The sequence below is a fragment of the Megalobrama amblycephala genome, linkage group LG4 (genome assembly GCF_018812025.1).
Source record: "Megalobrama amblycephala isolate DHTTF-2021 linkage group LG4, ASM1881202v1, whole genome shotgun sequence".
In the NCBI taxonomy this organism is placed as follows: domain Eukaryota; kingdom Metazoa; phylum Chordata; class Actinopteri; order Cypriniformes; family Xenocyprididae; genus Megalobrama; species Megalobrama amblycephala.
This window is the reverse complement of record NC_063047.1, coordinates 20796693-20824453: the sequence shown is the minus strand read 5'-3', so window position 1 is coordinate 20824453 and position 27761 is coordinate 20796693. Positions and strand designations below refer to the sequence as shown.

The 27761-nt window shown below is 39.8% G+C and overlaps 1 protein-coding gene across 6 annotated transcripts in view; it reads right to left on the bottom strand.

The window, feature by feature from the left end:
• arl15a (ADP-ribosylation factor-like 15a) overlaps nucleotides 1-27761 on the bottom strand; it is a 212349-nt gene that overhangs the window by 113384 nt on the left and 71204 nt on the right. Inside the window, exon 2 of one of the 6 annotated variants that reach the window (XM_048188208.1) lies at nucleotides 6399-6435. The exons of the other annotated variants lie outside the window; for them this stretch is intronic. Within the exon in view, the coding sequence (XP_048044165.1) occupies nucleotides 6399-6435 (37 nt within the window). The remainder of the gene's footprint in view (nucleotides 1-6398; nucleotides 6436-27761) is intronic. 6 annotated transcript variants of the gene reach the window in all.

Genomic DNA, 27761 nt, shown 5'->3' with positions numbered 1-27761 from the left:
CAGAGAGGCCGTCCTACATAGTCGGTCGGCCGCACATGCTTCTGCTTTGTCACACAGCAACATGGACATCTGGTTCTGTAAGAGGCTGATGAATTTACCCTATTCACCCCACCTTCACTTACAGTGCTCAGATGGGATGATAAATTTACATCAGTTGCTGAAGGCACGTCCTGGAGCTTTGACCCCATGGCCCACAGGAGCACAGGGCCACACACTTCAGTGCCCCATGTTGTCGCAGTTAAGCAAAATAAAAGATTTCCCAGGTGTCCGAAAAGATGCATTTCAAAACAACTGTTTGGTCAGGATTTTTCTCATGCCAGTAAGGCAGGTTGAAACTAAGGCTGCCAAAAAGATTTCTATATTTTGAGAAATGCTAACTCTTGATTGATTCTTTTGGCTCCAGTCATTCATATTGGACACGGTTTAATTGTTCGAGAGCTTCGAGACGTTACCTCACCGATGTTGGGGCAGTTGTAAAAGCTGATTAACTACTTTTTATGTAAATGAAGATGTTAAAAGGTATAAATATTCCTGCCTGACAACAGCTGTGACACGGCTGCGGCGCATTTTCAGATGAAATGTTTTGCTAAAAGGTGCGCAAAAAAAAAAAAAAAAAAAAATCTCTCAGGCCCCCTTATCCCACCCAGCTTTCTATTTAAAAAAAAAAAAAAAAAAAGATGTCAAGACATCAAACGGCTGATGTAATTAAAAGACCTGGCAGAGATCCAGGTCCTGGCACCAAAACAAAGATACAACAGCTCTAGAATCCTCCAGTACGGCAGACAGGAGAACACAGCTGGGCCAAATCCACTCAGTATTGCCACAATATTGAATCTTCAGCCCTTATGGAAGCAACGCTGAACAATACGCCACTGCAAAAACAACTCCCCGCCTGCCAACTTCTCCTGAATGGACCCCTCGGCTGAGTGAAGGGGACCCTGTCTGCTCTCTCCCATAAAGAAAAACAGTCATCTGACTTCCATCATGAGAAAAGTAACACACTTTGCACTCGGCAATGACAACAGTGATTGCTCGGCGGGGTTATTGGCGAAAGGCTTAATCCTTACAGACACACACTGTATAGAGATACTGTTGGCTGGGTGGGGAGGGGGGTCTGAGGGTCCGTCTGTCCCCCCGGACATGCAATGGCCAGCCTTGTCTGCTCTATTTTAAATGACAGCTTTGTATTTTTAGAGCCAATAAACGAGGGGGCGAGAGCGAGGGAAGCACCACGCAGACAGACAGGGCTCACATTTCACTCGTTTGCCCTCTGAGATTGTGGAGACAGAGAATACATCTGCCATTGGAGCGTCAGGCAGCGATACCATCCTGTTTTCCCCACCTGCACCTCAGCATCGTCCATCGCCATGGCTTTGACAGTGACACTTTGGCACCTCAAAGGATTGTTGCATTCCTGAGCAGCTAAAAATGGCAATTCTGTTATTTACTCACCCTCATATCATTACAAAACAGTAAAAGCTATTTTGACCATGAAATATAATACAATTATTTTTAAAGAATCTTCACATTGATTTTTTCATACAACATCATGTTGGATATTATGTTGGATATTAGTAACATTAAAAATATATTAATTTAATAACCAATGTTGATTTAAGAGCTGCAGCAAAGGGCAAGATTATAAGAAAATAACATACATTTTGGTCTTGTCTAAAGATACACAATAAATCAGTACTATATTGTCCGATATTAAAAACTTTTTGTCATTCATTTTTAATTTATTGGATAAATATCAGCTTATATTGGATTGTGCATGGTAATTTCCCATTTTTACATTAAGATTACCTTTGCTGTCATCCAAAATTCATTTGAAGTTCACATTTTAATAATAAATGTAATCTTTAGCAGATCTCAACATGAACATCTATTTTTCATACTGTACATTATAATGTAATGCCTAAATTCACTTGTATCAATTAAAATGATTTTATTAAAATTTTTAATTTAGACAAAATAATACAGAATTTCAATATCAGGCTTTTGTCAGTATCGCCCATAACTTGAAAATAATGATCAAACAGAATTTTTTATATTAATGCATCCCTAATCTTCCTTACATAAAACTATCGACTTGGACTACAGCACAAATGTAAACCACACAAGGTTCACATTTCATATCATTGTGAGTTTTGTTAATGACGAGAATGTCAGTAAGTATTAGCAGCTGTAATATCTCGCATCTTTCGAAGTGAAATGTGAATGGAGAATGTCATTTGGGCTGCGGTACTGAATTCAGCACAAACCTGAGCCAACATGAATCTCCTTTCCAAAGCCACATGTATCAGAATCATCTTTCACTGATCGGGAGGGTGTGTCTCTGGAAGTGAAGACATAGATCATCTCCCCGCATTCAATAGATGGCACGCTGAAGCTAACCCCTCTTTGCCTGATCAGCGTATTCCATCTTGCTATTAATTTTAGGGTGTGGAAGTAACCTGCTCTAGATTTAATGGCACATTGGAAAATTATTAGCAGAAAATTGTGCCAGCAATGACCAACAAATATAAAAATGCCAAGCTATAATCAATCACAGCAAAGAGCCAAGCAGCTTTAGGTCATGCCAAAACAAGTCCATAATGAACAACATCTGATAAAAATAGCACTGCAGAGTGGAAAATATTGCAGTAAAATTAGCGCAGGTCCACACTCACGTCAGGACATCATATTTCACTCGGATGCATTGACAATGCCATCCAAAAGCTGCCTTATTGAGAAAAATTTGCTAAATGCAATATGAAATCAAATAACAAGGTAACTAAAAAGCAACACCAATAGCACAACCCTCATTATGTCTGAAGACTGACTTCACTGTCTGGGTCCAAGAATATGAAAGTTTGTTTTCACCTCAGACTAAAAGATAATTGTGACATTATTTCTCGTAATGGTGACTTTACATCTCAAAATTTTGACTCTCTCATAATTATGTTTTAGTTGCAACTAGGGGTGTGCATGAATAGTTGAATATTCAATCTATAATTATTATTCAAAAAATAAAAAACTATTCAAATTTTACTATGTTGCTTTGCTGGCCGTAAATGCAGTGACTCAATGATAAATCCCAAGCACAAAACTCACAGTTATAACTAAATGCACTGGGTGGCGCTGTGGAGCGTGTTAACAAGTTTATTGTATTTGATCACAGAACGTTGTCGTCGCAAACTTTAAGCTTGTGCATATTGCCTAATCATAAGCTTGTTCAGAAATTGAGACAAAAACTTGATTAAAAAAATAACGTCTTTCTCGTTGAAAATCATTTAAATAAACGAATATTCGAATATTAAATTTTTATGAGCACAAATATTCGAATACAATATTTTTGAAAAATGCCCATACCTAGTTGCAACTCGAATATTTCACCTAATTGTGACCTTTTATCACAGAAATGACTTTCACACAATTGTGACTTTATATCTCAAAATTCTTAATACTTATCTCATTTGTGAATGTTTGTCACCAATGCATTTTAATGCATTCAAAAACAATAGTAAGAAAATGATAATTTAAATAAAATTAAGTTGCAGTTTTGTTCTTATTTTTAAACTGTCACAAGTGCCACTTTTTTATTTTTCTTGGCAACAGAGTTCCATAAAAGAGACCCCAGTGCTTTGTAAGCACAAATAATAAAATTAATTTTTTTTCCCCCTTCACATTTATTTTTATTAACTGGCAGAAATTAGAAAAAACTTAGCAAGTAACTTAGCAAGTAGAGCTTATTGCAGTTATTCCTGATTCATATCTGGAACACATTCAAAAGTAATGTAATATTTTATGGAGAATTTATCAGGTTAAAATTGTGTTTATATAACCAATTCTGATAAGACCATAAAAAGTCAAAGTATGAATGTAAAGCAGTCATTACAAGGACCTTGGGGTCTCTCGGACTGCAAACAGTGCACAAATAGTTTTGAAACATATACATTATCTGCAGTTATGCACAGCTTTTACTGCAGTAATTACAACGTTGATGCATTTTCAGGGCGTTTTGGGGTCAGTCAGGTTTGTTTTTATTGTGTCAAAAACAGACTACAGTAAGGGCCAATGAGCTTGTGAGTGGGGGAGGGGCGGTTGGGAGCGACACCAGACGCAGACACAGACCCAGGCAGACCAGTCTGAGCCTGGCATTCCCAAACAGACCTCACTATCATCCCAGCCGGCGACCCTTCCCTGCCCAGACACCCGCTAGCAACACTTGTCTGCAGAGCTCAGAGGTGACCTTTGAATTGACAGCGCTTTATATGGATGTCCAGATGGAGCAGCAGTGTAACACACACCAGTCATAACACGACTCTGACTACACTCCAGCTCATAGTGAAAGTCCGTGGCCGTCTGGGGTGATGGGAGGGGGGGGGGGGGGGGGTACCTTCATTCATCTCTTTACTCTTCATGTTGATGTTTGTGGCTTACGGAGGGTTGGCAAGCGTGGGGACGGAGGTGGGGGAGCGGTTATATGGACCATGGTGGAGTAGGAGTTTGTGCCAGTAAAGTGGTGTGCCACATATGGAGGAAGGCGAAAAATAATTGCCAGCGAGACTGTTGTGTCCACACCATACCTTGCTGTCGCTATACCAACCACAGACTGGTTACTGCAGTGTCTGTTGGGTAAATCTGAAGGGCAAGTACTTTTGAAACTCAAAGAGTATCAAGTTTGTGTGCTACTTAAAATAAAAATGAACAATGCTTCCCATATTACAGATTATAGTGTACAAAGTTTTCCTTTTAATGGCAATGCCCCAGGGACAAGCTTTTGCATTTACAAAAGATACATTTTTTGCACTTTTATTTGACAGTGTAATAACAATTCATAATTTCTGTTGACCTTATCTTTTGTAGTACTTTGCAACATGTTTAGCCTGATAATGTATGTTTTAATACCTGCAACTTGTGCCACTAAAGATTCTTCACACTTCAAGAACCACTTCGCTGATGTTCACTATGTAGGGCTACAACTCCCCCTAGCTACCACTGAATGTACTTGGCTCTGACAAGCCCTGCTGTTATCCATCACAAACTGACCATATTTTACCTCATTAATGATATGTTATGAATTGCATACCTCACCAACATGAAAGGTTAAGATGTGGCAATGCTTTCTCAACATTGTCGTAATGGTAAGCCAAGGCATGTACAGTTTCCATCACACACTGAAACAATGCTTCATGAAACTGCATAACTGTGAGCCCACAGTGTTCAGATCCATTTTCTCTCAATAAAATCATTCCTTCCATTTGCAATGCTACTATGACAAAACTTGTCTGCTCAAATTCAATGTACTTTTTATTATGCAGTTTAGATGTAAGAAGCATAATGTTCATAAATAAATGCATACTTGAAAAGCAAGAACATAATACACTAAAATGGCATGTTTTACATAATCACCCCAAACAATGACAATAAAAAAACTAACATTTACTATTACCATTTCTATAATAAACATGCCATATAGAGCGTCAACCCATTTCCTAACACGAGTCTTCCTGACAGAGGTTAAAAACAGCCCTGGAAAACATTTGGACTGAGGACAGGCAAAATATTTCTCAGTAGGTGATCCTCTTGTTGATATCAGGTTACTTGTGGCTGGCCACATGAAAGAACCCCAGTAACCTACATACATGGGCGTCTTCAGTTCCCCTTCAAGCCCTCAACTTAGCCCCTGTGGCCCTTTATCCAAAATAGGAGAAACCCCTAGACAATGGAGCGGTAGTCTCTACTGTCATGGCCCACGACAGCACCCTCCACCCCCCCCCCCAGCTGCGCTCCACTTGCACCACAAACACTTCAGCCTCATCACAGGGGATTATCAAACCCTGTGCAGCCATTGTTCTGACCTACCTTGGGTGGCTCAGCTTCACCAGAAAGCTCTCTTTTAATGGGCCATGTCTTTGGGCTGTAGCCCCCTATGTCTGCATAAGGCCAATGTGTGGGGAGGTGACAAACCCCCAGAAAGGACTGGGGTGTGTGTGTGTGGGGGAGGGGGGGGGGGGGGGTACGCAGCTGTAAATCTTGATGTCACCGACGGGAAGGCTGTTGCGGACCATTACCATAAATCTGACAAACGCTAATTTGATGGGAGGCTGTATCTGTCTGGGCTCAGGCTGGTCTAGACGGCCTATTGAGAGATCCTATGGCAAGGGGAACTTTTTGTTCCCCCACCAGGACCATCTGGATATAGCAATAAGAGGCATGCGGCACAGTTCACACACTGATCAAAGTGGGTCTTTGCAATTGTGATGGGTACATTCCCCAACTCACCTTTAAATACACATGTTCATTTCAATCAGGCTGTTTTTCAAGAAATCATCATGCACAGAATCATTTGGAAGTTGCCTTGATATACACACTGATGAGGAAACAGTAATGTGATGTCATTATTTACTCACCCTCATGTCATTAGAAACTTTTATGACTTTCCTTCCTCTGTGTAACACAAAAGGAAAAATTTTAAAGAATGCATAGAATAAAACAAACCATACAATTACAAAAAAAAAAGGAAGATCTTGGCTTTAAAGCTTCAAGCTAAAAAAGACACAAAAGCATCATAAATATATAAAAAGTTAGGTGCATTTGATGAGGAACAGATAAAAATACAAGTCAAGATTCACTGACATCCACTCTAGCTCTCATTGTCGCATTAATGAGAGAAGTAATGTTTCAGTCTTTCTTTTCTTTTGTATTTCAACTCGGATTCGCAATACAATTCTGAATCATTTGTTTATGAATCAAACTGATACAATTCAAGAGGTTCAACTCAGTGACTTGGTCACACTTGTTAATAACTAACTGGAGGGAGGATTATCATTGAATAAGAAAAAAAAAGGTCTATTCCTTAAAGGTAGCACATAACTTAAGAATATTGTATGAAATTTTAGCATACTTTTTGAAATTTGAAATCTCCAGTCCCCCAAATGAATTAATTAATTAATTAAAATCATAAAAATAACCAGTACATTCTTCAAAATGTTTTGTTTTTGTCATACAGGTAGGGCTGGGCGATAAAACGATAACAATAATTATCACAATGTAATTTTAAAAAATTCTAACAAAAGTTTGATAAGCGTTTGATAGGGATGTAATGATAGACCACAAGTCGCTTAAAAATCTATGAAAATATGTGATGATTCAAGTCAGTTGAGAGGTTAAACAAATTGCGATATACATTTTAAATGTAGGGGTGCTGTCGCTGAAGCTGATCGCTGTGACGCTGCTTTACTGGCTCGAGAGTAGCGAGCAAGTCGAGCATCAAGTGATGATGTTGAAGACAATCCATCCTTCAAATGGCAGGTTTGGCATCATTTACAAAGACCAAAAATGTGTTGAGGTGCAGACACCACAAGATGATGTTAATATACAATAATAGTAGTTGGCGATGAATGCAAAAGCCACTGAGATCTGTTTTTTCATGGCAAAAGATAAGGTCATTTTCTGTCATAGAATGTTAATTCCGGTCTGCCTCATCTAATGTTAAAAAAGGATTTATTCGGACTTCTGGTTTCAACATGAGTGGGTTGCACGCATTCTACGATAGCTCCACACTAAATCCAGTAGAATTCGGTCAGAAGATCTTTAATATCCACTTATTGCTAGGAAAGGAACCAAGTTTTGATTTATAATTGATTTGTCCGTATTGACAATTTAGTATATTCATAGTTAAACATGTCAGCCAAGCATGAACCAGCAGATCAGGCCGCATCCGTGCCTGCCTTCGCCTCGAACTCTGCTACAGAGGATGCACCAGCTGAAAATACTCAGGACATGGCCAACGTAGCGATTCTTAGCACAATCTCATCAATGCGCTCTGAAATACGCTCAATTAAATCTGATATCGGGGATATAATAGACTCCAAGATTGAACAACTTGCTGTCTCTATAAGAGGAGAGCTCACCACATTCCAGCTAGCCAGCTCTGCGATTTCAGCTGTTAAAATCACTGTGGATGAGCATGCTTCAAAACTGGCTGGCTTGAAAGCTAACGTTTCAAACTCTTCAGATACGGTAGCCAAGCTTGAACAAGAAATGGGTCATTTAAAGCAGGTGTTCGAGCAGCTTACGGACAAATGCATGGACCTTGAAGGACGTAATAGGAGACAGAATATTTGTATACTAAACATCAAGGAAGGGGCCGAGTCTGGGATGAAACCAAGGTACTTTATCGCACAACTTTTGATGGAGGCATTATCGTTAGATAATCTGCCACTCGTGCACATCGGACACTGCAAAATCGTCCCGGAGATGACGAACTTTCGTTATTTGGCTACACTACACCCATGAAATAGAAGAAATCCTGCAGAAGGCGGCCAAGATGCAGCAAGTCACTTTCAAGGGGCAAAGAATCAACATCTTCCCAGATTACCCTCCAGCAGTTGTGAAACGCCACACGCTTTTCAAACGAGCAAGGGAGTTGTTAAAAGACAAACCTGGTGTCAAGTACAGTCTACAGTACCCAGCAAAGTTAAGGGTCTCATACAATGGCAAAGAACATTATTTCACGGATCCAGACACGGCTGTTAAGTTTGCAGAAAACTGAAGTGACTGTTCCAAGTACGAACAATATATCACTCATTGAGTGGAGTTATTTTGTTATGATACGTTAAAGTTTTATAAACCACAACCCATTCTGTAACTGTTCCTTCCTTTTATATTTTCCACATGCTTTGAGATGTTCTTCTGAAATTCTCTACTGTGGAGCTATGTTATTTTAATGTTTGACGGTCAACAAATAAGATATTTGTTTTTTGCTTTTTTTCTAGAATAATAATTCACTTGCTATTATATACTACTGTTCTTCTGATACCAAATTGCTAACTTTCAATTCACTTCGTCTCGCACCGCAGGTTCTACTAGTTGTTGGTTAGATGACGGGGTTGCTGTTTAAGTTGGTGGGCGGGTGGGGAAGGGGCCCGTTTAAGATACTTCAAAGTAGTAAAATGTGTGGTGATAACAATACATTGAGTTCTTACTGATTGAGTTCTTACTGATGCAGTAATAGTAATACTGTAACATCAAGTAACTATTGCTTTGTGGAATGTGAAAGGTCTAAATCACCCTGTTAAAAGAAGTAAGGTACAGTCACACTTAAAATCGCTCTCTGCACCTGAAAACTGATTCTAAGGATAAGTTGAAATGCAGGTGGATAGAAAATGTATATCAATCCATTTTTTCTGTTAAAGCTAGAGGGGTTGCTCCCCAGTCTAATTCAAGAAACTTCTTAAATGTATTTATTAACACTCTGAGGTCTGAGGGTATCGCCGGCGATACCACCGCGGTTTTTTTCTTACCAGTGTGAAAGAGACTCAAAATACTCTGTTAATGTTGCACATACAATGAAGAGTTATACACCATTTTAATCTGTGGAATATCTTCTTTTATTTGTGTACACTCAGAGTAAAAACAAAATGTTGTGCTTTTTGTAAAATAAAGAAAACTAACATGATGCGTGATCTCTTGTCTCCCTCTGAAGAAAGTCCAATCTGATAGTTCTCAGAAAATGAACTGTAACTTAGTGAATACTAATCACAAAAAAATTATACTTATGTCTGAAAAAACGTTGAAATGTCAGGTTTTAAATCGTGTAAGTCAAAACGAAAACAAACATTCTGTGTTTATGCAATCTGTATGAAAAGAGAGCCATGTCAGAAATCCGTGATTCAGCTCATTATCCGCTAATGGAGCCACGCCCACGAAGCGAGCGCTATTCAGAAGCAAATTCTGAGGCAATACATGTATACATCGTCGCAATCATCCCACTGAGAGAGATTATACCACTGAGAGAGATTTTTCATCCCACTGAGAGAGATTATACCTTTCACTCACAAGTTCATAATGTACAGTATCTCACAAAAGTGAGTACCCCTCACATTTCAGCAACCATTTTATTATATATATTCTCAAGGGAAAATACTATAGAAATGAAAATTGGATATACTTTAGAGTAGACAATGTGCAGCTTGTATAGCAGTACAGATTTACTGTCCTCTATAAATAAGTCAACATACAGCCATTATTGTCTAAATAACTGGCAACTAAAGTGAGTACACCCTAAGTGAACATGTCAAAACTATGTCCAATGTGTCAATATTTTGTGCAAGCACCATTGTTATCTAGCACTGCCTAAATCCTCCTGGGCACGGAATTCACCAAAGCTGCACAGGTTGTTGCTGGGATCCTCTTCCACTCCTCCATAATGAAATAACGGAGCTGCTGGATGTTAGACACATGGTGCTTCTCCACCTTCTGCTTGAGGATGCCCAACAGGTGCTCAATAGGGTTCAGGTCTGGAGAAATACTTGGCCACTTCACCTTCAGCTTCCTCAGCAAGGCAGTTGTCATCTTGGCGGTGTGTTTGGGGTCATTATCATGACGTTCAGCCCAGTTTCTGAAGGAAGGGCATCATGTTCTGCTTCAGAATGTCACAGTACATGTTGGAATCCATGTTTCCCTCAATGAAGCGCAGCTCCCCAGTACCAGCAGCACTCATGCAGCCCCAGACCATGATGCTACCACCACCATGCTTGACTGTAGGCAAGACACAAGTTTCTTGGTACTCCTCACCAGGGCGTCACCACACACGCTGGGCACCATCTGAGCAAACAAGTTTATCTTAGTGTTATCGGTCTTTTGAATTACTGGACATTGTTCCAGTAATTCATGCTCTTGGACAGGTTGTCTTCAGCAAACTGTTTGCGGGCTTTCTTGTGAGCCAGCTTCAGAAGAGGCTTCCTTCTGGGACGACGGCCATGCAAACCGACTTGTTGCAGTGTGCGGTAGGGGTGTAAGAAAATATTGATACACGTGAATATCGCGATATTATGTTCGGCAATACTGTATCGATTCTCAAAAACACTGTATCGCTACTTATTTATTTATTTACTTAGATACATCCGAGATTCATGGCTTTGTGTTCGGTTTAAACCACAGACTAGGGCTGCACGATTTTGGGAAAATGTCATATTGCGATTATTGAGGTCAATATTGCGATTGCGATATGCAATATAATAAACAAATAGTATCATGAGTCATCTTGTTTGGTTCTCAGTGAAAATGCACACACAGATTACTGATAATGCTGAAATGTGTATTTCTCAACTCAAACTAGCAACAACAACAAACAAATGCACAGTATTTTCAAATTTAAATATTTTTACAAAATTAAATAATAACATTTTTGCATTACTGCAAACTTGTTATAATCCCATTTAAGATGTTTGTTTCTTTACTAATCTGTGGTTCAACGGATCACAAAACTCACGGTTCGGATCACATCACGGTTATGACGTCACAGATCAGATAATTTTTCGAATGAGTACAAAAAAAAATTGGGGGATGGGGGTAACTTAACTTTGCATGTATTACTTAGCCCACTTAAACTACTCTGATATCACAGCATAAACTAATAGTCTAAGTAATACATTTTTAAAGGCAAGTGAACAGACTGTAAAAAGAACAAATACTGTACACCAATTACAACAAGGATAGATAAATATTACATAAAGTTACAAATAAATAAGGGTGCACCGAAATTTCGGTCGCTGAAAATTTCGGCCGAAAATGGCATTATCGGTTTCAGGCCGAAATAAAAAATCCAGCCGAAAATGTCAACCGAAAATGAATGTCAACCGCGCCCCTCCCATCTGTGCGCTAGCGCTTGGGTTTCACTCACGGTCAAGCTGTTATCACTCGTCACCCACCCCTCCCCTCCGTGCTCAAGCAGGTTTCACTCACGGTCGAGCTGTTTGCACGCGTCTGCAAAGATTAAGCATGTCAGCGGTATGGAAGTATTTTAAAGTTTCAGATGAGGATAACAAACTTGCAATATGTAACGTTTGTTCTGCAAAAGTCTCACGAGGGGGTACGGTGCCAAAGAACTTTTCGACAACAGGTTTGATACACCACCTGAAAACACAACATCCAATTGAACATGAGGAGTACCGCAAAACAACATTGGTTAAAAGTACCCCAACTACATCACAAACACCCTCTGTGGCCACGTTATTTGAAAAGACTAAGAAATTTGAGGAAGATAGTGTATTTTATTTATCTGCCCCAAGCACCAGCACAGACAGTGAGAGACTATTCAGTGCAGCATCTCATGTTGTTAATGAGAAGAGGAACCGTCTTTCTTGTGAAAAAGCTGAGCAACTTTTGTTCTTAAAGAGAAACCTGACACGTTTCCTTAAATAAACAGCAGTCAAATTTTCTGTTTATATAGTTACATTAAAATTTGCGTAGCACTGCACAACTGTGTTTCCTAAGGCTACATAGGCTTAAATGTTGTTTACAGTTTGAGTTTGGATTAAGTTCTATTGCTGTTTTTGCACTGTTGTTTTGCATTGTTTTGCACAGAAATTTAAAATGCAAGTAAATAATTGTTTACATGCAGCAACAGAATAGAGGCCCACTGCCATTCTGTGATTTTGTGTGCAGTTATTCAGATAATTGTGGATTGTTTTTTCCCCCACAAATGTTAATCTATTTTATTCAATGGAAGAAAACTTGAAGAATAATATTATTTATTTATTGTTAAAAAATATTTTAGGTTTTGTTATGTAACAAAAAGTGTTAATAAAAGTTTGATGATTATTCTACTGGTTTGTGATTTTTCATTTCAGATCCATTAAAAATTAAGCAATACATTTTTAAAAGAAGCCATTTTCGGCTTCAGTTTCGGTTTTCGGCCAAGTGCATCCTAAATTTTCGGTTTCGGTTTCGGCCCAGAATTTTCATTTCGGTGCATCACTACAAATAAAGTATAAGGTCTAACTGTAGTATTAATTTTCATGCACAGAAATTTAATTAAATGTAAAATGACACTGGTCACTGTATAAATGTAATATAGATTAATCTTTGTTAAAGCTGTGTTTTGTTGTTTGATTTACATGACAGACAGCAGCAGGTATTTATAGGTTGCTGTCACTTTAAGAGTAAGACATGCACGCACACATCAGATACACATCCAAATTCTCACCTCGGTCAATTAAGACATAACTGAATGTGTTTACAAGAATACATGCTGAGAGGGGTATTTTGACTGACATAATGCGTGTATGTGACCATCCAAGTCAATTAAGTATGCGAAAGAGAAATCAATTTGGAGTTCGCGAGCTATAACGCGTCTCTCTCTCTGTGTGCGCGCAAGCCTTGTATGCATGTGCGTCTATGCGCACCGATAACAGCACTGTGTGTGATACCGAATTAAATCCTCTTTTGCCTCTTCTAGAGCGCTGGAATGGTTTTATATCTATTTAATGTGTAAACTAGCAAGACAAAACACGTTCAAATGATTACCTTTCACTCTATTGCGGTTAAAGTTGCAATTGATCCGCGAATCACATGCGTCCCGAACCGTGGGCCTTGGTCCGTACGGATCACGGATCAACAACGATCCCTTTAACCACTACTAATCTGGGCTTATAATCTTATAGCCAAAATATCGCCATACAACAGAGGTAGCGTTTTTTCTTACTACCAGTTCAGTGACCGTTTGCTCCTCATCCATCTTTACCAGTTCTCTGCGCTGCACACCGGAAAAAGTCTTGACATGACCATGCGCGCCTCACGTGCCACTGCCTAAACTGAAACTGACTGGTCTTCTTTTTATTAGCGGTGTATAAAATGGGCAAACAGCTCTCAGAGAATGGGTTGTCGTGTCCACATATGTATTTATTTATTAAATTATTATTATTATTATTATTTTTTATAAAATCACAGCATTTTGCGTCATATAATCGCACAAGCTTCACATCGCGATTGCGATATGATTAATCATGCAGCTCTACCACAGACTGTAAAAAACCCAACTGCTAGATGTCAGCGTTATCTCAGAATGTAAACTGATACGTAGCCGGAGAAGCGCGAGGTGCATCAATAGCGTTAGCATTAGCAAACCCAGCTAACAAGACGATAGAATTATTCTGTTCCCGCGGCATACAGAGCTAAAGTGTGTGGACTCATTTTGGCTTCAGCTATAAAGAAAACACTAAGGAGATCGACAAGAGTCAGTTGTTTGCAAAATAGACCATGTTATATGATCCAAAACTCAGGAAACTCATTGAATCTGCCGATGCCATCCACACTCCTGAGAGAGGCGTTTGATTGAATATGTAATATGTACTGCACAGCGGTGACAGCTGAAAGAAAGCATCTGATCATAGCGATGTGGATATGTTTGCAACAGCTCTGTTCAACACTTCAGCGAAGGCACGTTTATTTAAATAGCAATTTATACAATATACTGCTTTAAAGCAAGCAGCTTTACAGTATTAAGAGTCATGAAATGGACTATGCACTAGTTGTTAAATAGTTTAAAAATTAAAAAACTGCTATACTGTGAACCTTTAAAACATATTCACCTAAAGAATACTGGTCACTTTACTATTTTCCCTTAGATTGCTTTGACAACCTCTAAAAGCAATGCTGGCAGCACTTATGCGTCTGTTTTTTGAAGCCAGCTTCTGCACCTGACGCACAGCACAAGGACTCAACTTCTTTGATCGACCCTTGTGAGGCCTGTTCAGAGTGGAACCCACTTTGGAAAATCTCTGTATGACCTTGGCCACTGTACTGTAACTCAGTTTCAGGGTGTTACCGATCTTCTTATAGCCTAGGCCATCTTTGTGGAGAGAAACAATTCTAATTCTCAAATCCTCAGAGAGTCCTTTGCCATGAGGTGCCATTTTGAACATCTAGTTTTCTGGAATTTCTGATGATTGCTGGAATGTGAGGGGGGGTACAGTACAGTAAGATCCATGATATACTATTTTCAGATCATGCTCTGTCACATTTGAACTTTCCTTTAGTAATTTAACACTCTCTCGTCCTGTGTGGAGAATGGATTCTCGGCTTGTCAGTGATCCTAAATTTGAAGATTATATGCTTACACAATTGGAAATATTTTTTGAGAATAATGATACCCCCGAAGTTTCATCAAGACTACTTTGGGAAACACTGAAAGCCTTTATTAGAGGATGTGTTATCTCTTTTCAGGGGTCCAGAAATAAACTGTATAAAGCAAAACTTTGGCCACGTTCACACTGTCAGTTTTTGGGGTTGACAACCACATTTACTTACAGGTGTGAGTCTTGAAATGTCTCGTTCACACAGCAACTTACAGTAGCGTCTGGAACACTGTCTGTATGAATGTGCAACGAGAGTCAAGCCCATATTCTCTTACTAGTAACCATAATGACAGTGACCAACGTAATATTAAACATGGCGATGAATGTAAAACTGAAAAGTCTCATCACTTTTGACATGATGACAGACCAATTGAACCATGAGTGTATCCATTCAAACCTCATTAACCAACAGCAGCATGTAAACTCGCGATAGCCGGAGTGTTTAACCGTTGCACTCGCGTGTCACGTCCTTTGCGACGTCTCGCGCATGACACAGCATTTGAATTTGGAAAAGAAACAAAACTGATGGGAGCCGCTCCGGTGGAAAACAGTGACTGGATCTAGCACCTTAAGATGACTGGGGTGGGCTATAACCAGTAGGCTGTAACTGTTTTTGTACCAGAGTGTGAGATGCTGCTATTGCTAAGCTGTATCTGGTGCTTTACATCAACAACATCAAAAGCTGAGCCGGATTTTATTTCTCATCTCCATAAATATATCTAGTAAAGCTAACGCAAGGGCTAGAAATCAATTAATCCTTTGGTGATACTTCGTCTTCTTGCAGAGCGCAGTTCATGGTTGCATAGCAACGACAGACGCCACAGGAGTGAAAGCACTTTGGAATGGAGGAGAAAGTGGCGTGGCCGCACTTTCCAAATGTAAAATGCTCACTGCTGTTCACCGTGCGAGAATGACTGAAAAAAAAGTCAGGAATCGATAAACAGAATTGAAATGCGCACATCGTATCGAATACCCAGTTCTTTGAAATTTGGAAACAGAAATATTTTGAATTTGGGGAAAAGCCACAAACTGCTTGCAAGACAGTTACGTAAATTAGAAAACAATAAGACAATTCATAAGATCAAGACAAAACTTGGAGCACAGTTTACTTCATCTATGGATATAAACAACTGCTTCAAGGAATTCTATTCAACTTTATTCTCCTCTGATCCTTGCATTGACTTGCAAGTTATGGATAAATTTCTAAATAAATGTAATCTTCCCTCTCTTACTCAGGATAAGCGTGATTCCCTTAACACTCTGGAGTCAGAGGTATCGCTGGCGATACCACCTCAGTTTTTTTCTTACCAGTGTGAAAGAGACTAAAAATACTGTCAGTTTTGCACATACAATTAAGAATTATACCCCATTTTAATCTGTGGAATCATTTTAATCTGCATCATGTTACGTGATCTGTCGTCTCCCTCTGAACGAAGTCCAATCTGATAGTTCTCAGAAAATTAAGTGCAAAAAAAAAAAAAAAAAAAATCACAAAAAAATTAGACTTATGTCTAAAGAAACATTGAAATGTCAGGTTTTAAATCGTGTAAGTCAAATCGAAAACAAAAATTCTCTGTTTATGTAATCTGTATGAAAAGAGACATGTCAGACGCCCGTGATTCAGCTCATTATCCGCAAATGCAGCCACGCCCACGAAGCGAGCGCTATTCAGAAGCAAATTCTGAGGCAATACATGTATACATCGTCGCAATCGTGTATTTATTATCTTAAAAAGTGTTTATCTGCATGTTATAGCCATGGCTAGCGATCTCTGGAAGCCTCTGTTAGTTCCTGGAATGTCACATGATATGCATGTTCTTCTTTAGATTAATTTGTGGACTAAAGGTGCACAGAGCGCCCTCCGGCTGCAAGTATGTACTGAAAACACAGTATCCAGTGCTCATAGTGATGACAATAAATATTACTCCTCTGTATAGAAAACTTCTCGGGTTACGTTTGTAACCCTGTAAGGGAACGAGACGCTGCATAGTCGCTTTGGGAACGCCTCTGCGTGTTACGTCTTGAAGCACTTGTGCAATCAAACCAATAGTGTGATGGGACGTCAGAGCGGGTGACGTCACAGACCAGGAAACTATAAAGTACCCCTGAGAACAAAGAACGCTAGCTTTTGATATGGATGAAGCAGATGCTCACAGGCCTGCAGGGAGTATGGCTAAGCTACGCAGCGTCTCGTTCCCTTATTCAGGGAACCAGGGTTACAAACGTAACCCGAGACGTTCCCTTTCATGGGAACATCGACGCTGCATAGTCGCTTTGGGAACGCTATCCCAACTAGGCCATAAGACCAAGTGCCTGTCTGTTATCTCTGTGACGAAAACACTGAGGACCCTGGAGTAGAGCCCAAATCAAGGTTGTAGAACCTAATGAAGGTATGCTGGGAAGACCACCCAGCCGCATCACAAATTTCAGAGATGGGAACCCCCGAGATTAAAGCCTTTGAGGCAGCCATACCCCTAGTCGAATGTGCCCGGACAGCCAAGGGTGAAGGCTGTCCGGATGACTCATAGGCATTGCTCATCCTCTGCTTAGATGCTGGGCCCCCTTTTTTAGGGGACCCATAACAGACAAATAGTTGATCAGTTTTTCGCCACAGGGCAGCTCTGTGGACGTAAGTGTCTAAAGCCCTCACTGGGCAAAGCAGGTTTAATTTTTCCTGATCCGAGTTTATAAAAGGTGGAGGACAGAAGGCCTGCAGTACAATGGGCCCTGGGACATTCGTGGGGACCTTGGGTACATAGCCAGGTCTATGATGCAGAAAGGCTTTGACCATTCCAGGTGCAAAGTCCAGACATGAGGGAGCAACAGAAAGTGCTTGTAGATCTCCAATTCTCTTGAGAGATGATATGGCTAGAAGAAATATAGTTTTTAGAGTGAGGAACTTCTCAGGTACTTCCTCTAGTGGTTCAAAGGGGGCCGCAGCCAACCCTTCTAATACAATAGCCAAGTCCCAGGATGGAGCTCTTGTACGTATACAGCAGGCCTCAGCCTCTGGGTACCACGGAGAAAACGTATAACTAAGGGATTTCTTCCTCGAGAGGAGCATGATAAGCGGATATAGCTGCAATATAAACCTTCAATGTCAAAGGAGTTAAACCGTCCGAGAATTTTTCTTGGACGAATTGCAGTACATGACTGATAGAAGAGTGGACCGGATCCACTTCAGATTGGCTACACCAAGTAGTGAACAGCTTCCACTTATATGCGTACAGTTTTCTCGTGGACGGAGCTCTGGAGTGGAGTATGGTCTCCACAACCTCGGTTGGGAGACCGGATTCTATGAGCTCGGCCCCCTCAGAGGCCAAGCCCACAGTTTCCATAACTCTGGGTGGGGGTTAGTAATCATGCCGCCCGCTTGAGACAGAAGGTCCTGCCTGATTGGGATCTCCATGGGGGAGCTGTCTAGAAGAGACACTAGGTCTGTAAACCACACTCGGGTTGGCCAGAACGGGGCTACCAATATGAGACGGACCCCGTCCCGCCGAACCCTCTCCAGAACTCCGGGGAGCAGAGCAATCGGGGGAAATGTGTACAGACGCGGCCTCGGCCACGTCTGTACCATGGCATCCAACCCCAGAGGGGCTGGATGAGTCAGAGAATACCACAGCGGGCAATGAGTCATCTCTTATATAGTCGAATAAGTCGACTTCTGCGCGACCAAAGTTCTTCCATATCAACTCCACCACCTCGGGGATTCCCCGGGCCTCGGCCCCTGCCTCGACAGGATGTCTGCCCCCATATTTTGGTGCCCTGAGATGTAAGCTGCTCTCAAGGAGAGGAACTTCCCCTGGGACCATAGGAGGATCTGATGGGATAACTTGCACAACTGGCGAGACCTCAGACCCCCCTGATGGTTGATATAGGAGACCACGGACATGTTGTCTTTACGAACTAGCACGTGGTGGCCCCTCAGGTCTGGGAGGAAGTATTTGAGTGCTCGAAATACCGCCATCATTTCCAGCCGATTTATGTGCCAGGAACGATGATGGTCCTCCCAAAGACCCTGAGCTGAGCGACCACTCATGATCGCCCCCCAGCCTGTGAGAGACGCATCCGTCATTAGCATTACAAGGAGCTCCCAACACAGGACCCTGGGACAGGAACCAGGGCTTCTTCCACATGGCTAAAGCACGAAGGCATCGCCGCGTGACCTTGATCATGCGGAAAGGATTTCCCCTCGGAGAAAACCCCCTGGTCCTGAGCCACCACTGTAAGGGTGTCATGTGCAGCAGGCCAAAAGGTATCACGTTGGACGCAGCTGCCATCAGACCCAACAGCCTCTGAAACTGTTTTACAGTGAGTGACTGGCCTAACCTTCTCATATGTGACAGAACTACATCTCGATGTTGCCCTCGGAAGTCCTGATCCCTTGGCGTCAGGACTTCTTCGAAGCCTTCCTGGCGATAATGACAGTCCGTAGATCTGTCTTACCCCTGAAAGGCTTCGACTGTGTCGCCCGTCCCGGTCCCCAAGCTCTTTGCGGGGGAGCACGGGCGGCGACACTCTGTTTTTTTTGCGCTCTATGCGCTGATGAGGAGCTGCTTGATGGCCGAGGCTGCTCCCGCTCAGGAGAGAGCGGCGAGGGAGGAACTTCTGAAAGGCCGCAGATTGCTTTTTGGCCTCTTGGAACCTCTCGACGACCGTGGTAACCGAGTCGCCGAAGAGGCCACGGGAAGACAGCGGCGCATCTAACAGAACACTTTTGTCTCTCTCTCTGATGTCGGAGAGATTCAGCCATAAATGTCTCTCCGTGGCCACCAGGGCTGCCATAGAACGGCCGATCGTTTTTGCAGTCTCCTTGGTGGCACGGAGAGCTAAGTCGGTGGCTTTACGAAGTTCCTGAATCGTTTCAAAAGACGCCTCACCGCTCTCATCAATCTCCCCCAGCAGGTCAGACTGATAAGCTTGCAGGATGGACACTGTATGTAGACATGCTGCAGCCTGACCTGCTGAGGAATAAGCTTTGCCCACCAGAGCTGACGTTGTTCTTAATGGTCTGGTGGGCAGCATCGGGGATTTAAGGGATGACGCGGACTTGGGCGAGAGATAGCTCGCGAGCGTCTCTTCAACCCGAGGCATCGTCCCATAACCATATTCTTTGAGCCCCATAATGTTTGAATATAGCGATGTTTGTGGGTTATACACACGATATTGAGCCGGCTTCTGCCACGACCTCATCTCCAGCCTCGACACTCACCCTATCCGCCTCCTCAGAGCTAGATAGGTGAAGCGCCGGCGTCTCTCTCTGGGGGAAAGAAACCGCAGCGCGTGCTTCCGCTGCCCGGGGAGAGACACTGGGTCTGGCGGGTGAGGGCTGAGATAAGGCAGAACCCGTCTCAAACCCCTCCGCCAGATCCATTTGTGAACCCCAAGACTGAAGACGCCGCTGTGCCTCAGCAGCAGCGGGACCAGATCCCTGGGGAACACCAGCCGCGGAGTCCTCTTTATGTTTTCCAAAGAATGCCCTCAGGGCATTTTTGTCTTCTCAGGTGTGAATCACAGCATTATTCATGATGAGTCATGCCTCCATGCATACTGTGTTTCTTGACAAAAGAGGTCTTACAAAATCTAAATCAATATATTGTTTTATATGAACAAGTAGGCAGGATAATTTTTACATTACAATTATTATGAACACTATTAATGTTTTTGGGATGTTTTCAGTGTTTAAAGTTAATTTAAATAAAAGTGAGCTAATGCCCATTGGACTAAAATATCTGTCTTCGATACAGTCTTCTCCGTTTAAAGTTTCTATTGAAAAATGTACATATCTTGGAATTGTAGTTACCCGTAAATATTGTTTGCTTTTGAAGGTCAACTTTACCTCTTTAATTTCCAAACTGCAAGGTAATATACAATTTCGGAGAACACTCCCGATTTCTTTATTCGGCAGAATAAATGCAATTAAAATGACATTCTTACCATAGATACTGTATCTATTCCAGAATATCCATATCTTTCTACCTAAATCCTTTTTTAAGCAATTAGATTCTATTATTCTTCCGTTCTTATGGGGATATAAAAATCAGAGTTAAGAAGGCACACCTTTGTAAAGCTAAACAAGAGGGAGGTCTGGCACTCCCAGACTTCCGTCTTTATTACTGTGCTTCTTACATCAGACTAATTACATTGTGGTTGGATGATCATAGCACTCCTCCAAATTGGCTCCAAATAGTTTGTGATCAGTGTTATCCCTACAATCCAAGAGCAGTGATTCTTTCCCTGTAACTTTAGATCACTCAACCTTCAATTACAGTATTTTAATTCGGAATATACTGAGTATTTGGAAACAGATAGAAGGGTGATTCTCACGAAACCATTAAAACACCACGGCACTAATGATTTTAAATATAAAATGTGTAATATAGTAATATTAAAAAGCATCAGTATAAAGACAGTACTGTTCTCTACCTTGCACAATGTGTGATTTCAACATAAGAATTTATTATTTTTCAATTTTATTGCATTTTCTGCTGAAATTCTCATTACCGCAATGCGTCCGGCTGTGTTTGAATGTGTGTTATGTTGTAATTTAAACAAATTAGCATAAAAATATTTTTAAAAAATATAAATGGATGTTTACTAGATTATTTCAGATGACAGAAAATTAATTTACTGAATACTCATGTATGATAATAATGAAGAAAAATGTGTTGATGCCTGATGTTCTCATCCTCCTCAACACTTTTTGAGGACTGTTTAACCGCACATACAGAATTTAAATAAAGTTTGATTTTGAGTGGCCGAGCACATGGACCAGTTACTTCAAGATGGCTACCAGGTAAGATCATCTCTTTATATCTCTCCAGTTAAATGTTAAATATTCTCTCGTCAGAATGTTTACACAACATTTCGATTATCATTACCGAAACAGGTAGTTTTCTATTTTGAAAATGGTTAGATTTACAATTTTTTATGAAAATGTGCTTTATTAAAGTCTAATTATATGCACTGAGTAAAAAATTAGCAAAGCCTTCATGGCTTCTCTATTGTTAGCAAAACATACTGAGGTACCTCATCCTCCGCAACACCATTCTCATATACCGCAACCATTTAACGGCAGTTGCGGTAAAGAGAACTTCTGTTTTGGAAATGAGAATTTAAGCGTATTGTTTATTACTTTTAAATATCTCTTATGAATTTAATATAAATGTAAAATTTAATAACTGTTGATATTTTGCTTTATGATGTATCATTGTAGACAGTCAGCAAGTGAGAAAAAAAAAAAGCTTTAGCAAGGGCCAGGTTGACAAAATTCAGGGAGAAATTATACAGCAACCCAGAACTGCTCGAGGAGTACAGAAGGAAGGAGAGAGAGAGAGGGGTTAGGTTTGGAAATGTTACAGCAGGTGTAATTAGCAAAAAACACCCTACAGTGTTAGGAAATGTACATGAGAGTACACACACACACCCCTTTAGCCTATAACAGGCCTTTGGTGCTGGATTGAGTGTATTGTTCATACTGTGAGAAATTCCCAACACACTTGCAGGTTGTGTGACTCTTAAAGTGACAGCAGCCTAATAAATTTGCTGCACTCTAATATTAATTAAAAACAAAGTTCAGTAGTTTAAATTGTTAATTTTATTATAATTTAGTAATAATTTTAATTAAATAATAGTTATTTGTGCTTCTGTTTGTAATTTGTTTTATTTTTTATTTTCTTGTTTTCTTGTTTTCTTAATTTTAGTCTTTGAAATTAATTTTAAAAAAACAAGTACGCTCTACCCCACCCCACAACTTCAGGCCCATTATAGGATGCATGACACACACACACACACACACACACACACACACACACACACACACACACACACAAAGCAACAAGTCTATACTACATGATGATGTGTACGTTTTTCCCCCCATGTTGTGAGACATGCTAATTTAATGTTATGCTTTCTTTCCACTTCCAGGTATCAAAAACGAAAACAAACTAGCAAAATGGAAAGAGCAACATGGAAAGAAAAAAAGACAGTGACGGGAAAGCTTAAAGCGCTATTATAAAAGAAAGAAACAGCTTAAAGCTGTACTAGACACAACACCATCTAGTGAGGAAGATGATTCACTTCAGCTTATTCAAGTTATTGAAGAAGCAAATTAAGTTCAAGAAAATCTTCAAGAAGCTGCCCCAAAAGAACAGCCGTTCTTGTCTCAGCAGGTAAATGTCCCAGTAAAAAAAAAAAAAAATCCAGTTTCCAATTTTGTCAAATCTATTTTAAAGGTTGACCGAACTTTCAAATGTAGAAGTCAACATTAAAAAGATGTAAATTTATTGTTAATTTAGTAGGAACAACTTATATTAAAATATTAAAAAGCAAGAGCTTAAAATGTCAGGTTTTATGGTCACGTGCAACTAATAGTCTGCTGAATTTTGTTACCTTATTAGGTAACACTTTACTTGAAGGGGTGTGCATAAGACTGACATGACACCTTCATAATCTTGACATGACACGTGTCATGAATATGAAGGAGGCTTTATGCATGTTTATGACAACTGTCATTAAATGTCATTCGCTCAATTATGTCATTTTTAATGCAAAGATGACATTGTTTGAGATGTCTTTGTTACGACAACTTGACATAAACCAATACATCATAACCTGTCAGTGTCTTTGTCATGACAACTTGACATTAGCAAAACATCATAACCTGTCATAAACATGACATAGCAGATTAATTATCAAACTTAAAAAACTACTTAGCTTTATGGGTTAACATTACATTACATTATTTTGGTATAATAAACTCTTAATTTACTGCTGCTTATAGTCAATTGTTAGGTTTAGGTATTGGGTAGGATTAAGAATGTAGAATAAGGTCATGCAGAATAAGGCATTAATATGTGCTTTATAAGTACTAATAAATAGCCAACATTTTAGCCATATGAATGCTAATAGTAATAAGCAACTAGTTAAAAGACCCTAAAATAAAGTGTTACCATTATTTTCATCTTTTTTAAGAAATTTGAAATTGTCTATTATCTGACCTTCTGTTGGTGGAAACTTAAAAAAACAAAAATAAACATGAAATGAAAAATAGTCATGACGCTGTTATAAAATTATTTGTCAGAGTATTGTCACTTAATGACATTTTAATGACAAGTTCAATTTGTACCACTGTACTTGAGCTCAAGATACATATTCATGACACTATTATAATGGCCTCATGACAGCCAATGTCAAAACCAACCACATGACAGTTTAATGTAATGTTAACCCATAAAGCTAAATAATGTCAAGTTGTCATGACAAAGACACTGACAGGTTATGATGTATTAGTTTATGTCAAGTTGTCATAACTCGGACATCTCAAACAATGTCATCTTTGCATTAAAAATGACATAACAGAGTGAATGACACTTAATGACAGTTGTCATAAACATTCATAAAACCTCCTTCATATTCATGACATGTGTCATGTCATGATTATGAAGGTGTCATGTCAGTCTTATGCACACCCCTTCAAGTAAAGTGTTACCCATTAGGGATGTAGACATTATGGCCCGGTTTCACAGACAGGGCTTAGATTAAGCCAGGATAATGCCTTGGTTCAATTAGGGCATTTAAGTAGCTTTCATAAACACGCTGGGAAGAAAAAAAAAAAAAGAAAAAAAAAAAGAAAAACATTACTGGTGTCCATCTTGAGACAAAACAATGGCAGTGACATATTTTAAGTAGGGCTATCAGCAGATTAAAATTTTTAATGGTGATTAATCACACCCTTATCTTGAAATTAAGCATACACCATTTATCTTGTTTAACATGTTAATTTTGTCATCATTTGCTATATCCAGCAAAATAATCTGTCACACCCACTGGAGCCCCATCAATAGGGCATACTGAATACCTCTGAAGTAAACTAACCCTGGAACAGAAACTGTTTCCGGAGCAGGTTATGGCAGGTTATGTTCAGAGAGTAAGTTGCCTTGGCTACTTACATACACTGAAAGTTATCTCCTTTTATGGAATAGAAACGTTGAGGTTATCCGCTTATTTACACCTTAAACATACCTGTGTATGTCACATAACCTGCTTTCTGGAATACCCCCTAGAGTCCCGCCTCCCTGTATATAAATTGCAGCTACTTGCCATTTCTTCATTCTCGCTTTCTTCCCCACGGAAGACTTTCAGAAGCTGTCCTCAGCAGATTTTGGGAGTTATTTGCTTAACAGTTTACAGATGGACCTGCAAGGTAACGTCCCAAACGCAATACATTCCCCACGTTTGTTGATTGACTGTCAGTTAAAACGAGATAACGCACGCATTGTGACAAGCAGGGTGGGCCATGAGCCATGAAAGAACGGTGTGAGGCCGGTGGCGTGATTGCTAAAGGATTAGTTCACTTTCAAATGAAAATTACCCCAAGCTTTACTCACCCTCAAGCCATCCTAGGTGTATGTCAGTTTCTTCTTTCTGATGAACACAAACTGAGAAAGATTACTAAATATCCTGACACATTCGAGTTTTATAATGACAGTATGCATTACCAAACGAGTATGAGCTAAAGAAAGTGTCTCCAACCACATCCATCAATCATAAACATATTCCACACAGCTCCGGGGGGTTAATAAAGGCCTTCTGAAGCAAAGCGATGCATTTGTGTAAAAAAATTAACAAGTTATGAAGTAAAATATCTAGCTTCCGCCAGACCACTTTCAGTAATCTTCTTACGAAGGAAGTGTAAAACTCTAGCAGTTCAAAAAGCTTACGCTACATCCTATGCCTTCCCTATTCAACTTACGGAACCGACGTGACGCCAGTTCTGTTTTTTCATAATTTGAACATGGAAGGCACTCAGACAGAGGATACAGACTTCAATTCACTGTAAAACCTCCTGTGTTCAATGAAGTGGTCATTTCAATGGCCCAAGGGGAAGCAGCTCAGCTTTTAGAGAAAGAAATATCCTCTAATAAGAATGACTCCAACGGAAGAGACAAAATTTCTCCCGTTATTTTGTGATTCCCAAAAGAGGGGAAAGGTCTCCGTCCCATTTTGGATTTTTCCTCAATAAACACCTCAGAAAATACAAATTCAAAACGCTTTTGCTCAGAACTTTGTGTCAAAATATTTATCAAGGAGATTGCTTCACCTCAGTGGATCTCCAGGATGCATATTTTCACATAGATATCAGGAAATAGGTTCACTTATCAGGGCACAGTATACGAGTACAACCCGAATTCCGGAAATGTTGGGACATTTTTTTAATCAACAAACACCTCAGAAAATACAAATTCAATACAAATACAAATACAAATTCAAAACGCTTCTGCTCAGAACTTTGTGTCAAAATATTTATCAAGGAGATTGCTTCACCTCAGTGGATCTCCAGGATGCATATTTTCACATAGATATCAGGAAATAGGTTCGCTTATCAGGGCACAGTATACGAGTACAACCCGAATTCCAGAAATGTTGGGACATTTTTTTAATTTGAATAAAATGAAAACTAAAAGACTTTCAAATCACATAAGCCAATATTTTATTCACAATAGAACATAGATAACATGTTTAGTCTAACATAGATAATGTTTAAACAAAGAAATTTTACACTTATCCACTAAATGAGCTCATTTCAAATTTGATGCCTGTTACAGGTCTCAAAAAAGTTGGCACAGGGGCAACAAATGGCTGAAAAAGCAAGAAATTTTGAAAAGATTCAGCTGGGAGAACATCTAGCAACTAATTAAGTTAATTGATCAGTTCTGTAACATGATTAGCTATAAAAGGGATGTCTTAGAGAGGCAGGGTCTCTCTGAAGTAAAGATGGGCAGAAGCTCTCCAATCTGTGAAAGAGTGCATAAAAAGAATGTGGAAAACAATGTTCCTCAACATCAAATTGCAAAGGCTTTGCAAATCTCATCATCTACAGTGCATAACATCAAAAGATTCAGAGAAACTGGAGAAATCTCTGCGCGTAAGGGACAAGGCCGAAAACCTTTATTGGATGACCATGGTCTTTGGGCCCTCAGACACTGCATCAATCATCTGCATGATTGTGTCAATGACAATACTAAAAGGGACCAGGAATACTTCCAGAAACTTCTGTCGGTAAACAATCCACCATGCCATCTGCAGATGCCAACTAAAGCTCTATCATGCAAAAAGGAAGCCATATGTGAACATGGTCCAGAAGCGCCGTTGTGTCCTGTGGGCCAAGGCTCATTTAACCCTCAGGGATCTGAGGATTTTTGGGGCCTGGAGAAGTTTTGACATGCCCTGACATTTGTGCTTTTTTTCAGTTGTTCATCAACATATTAATGGAAAAAGTGTCATTACACTGTATTCAGCACAAACTAGGCTACAATAATATGTGAGGAACATGTATGTACATGTTTGTGTTTTTGAAGGAATAATGTTTATGCGTGGTTATTGAAAAAACTAAAAACTTAAGTCACTGAAATAAAGCCAAAAAATATATATTAAATCTTTGTTCACAAGACTTCTGGGTATTTGGTTGTAGACGTAGAGTTTTTGCTTCAAAATGAGGTAAAAAATTATGCTGCCTGCTTGTTCATATAAAACAATAGAGAGATTTAAATTTTCTAAAACATCTTTGGTCAAGAAACACAGTATGCGTGGAGGCGTGAATCAACATGAATAATGGGTGATTCTCACCTGAGAAGACAAAAGAATCACATAAAGAGCTCTAATGAGCTGCATAAATAATGAGCTCTTTCAGTCAGGTAGGCTGTGAAAAAACCCTCTGTTGATCATGTCTCAAATATCATCATGGTGTAAATCAAACATACAGAAAAAACAGCAATACTGTGAAATATTATTACAATTTAAAATAATGGTATTCTATTATATTCTTTAAAATATAATGTATTTCTGTGA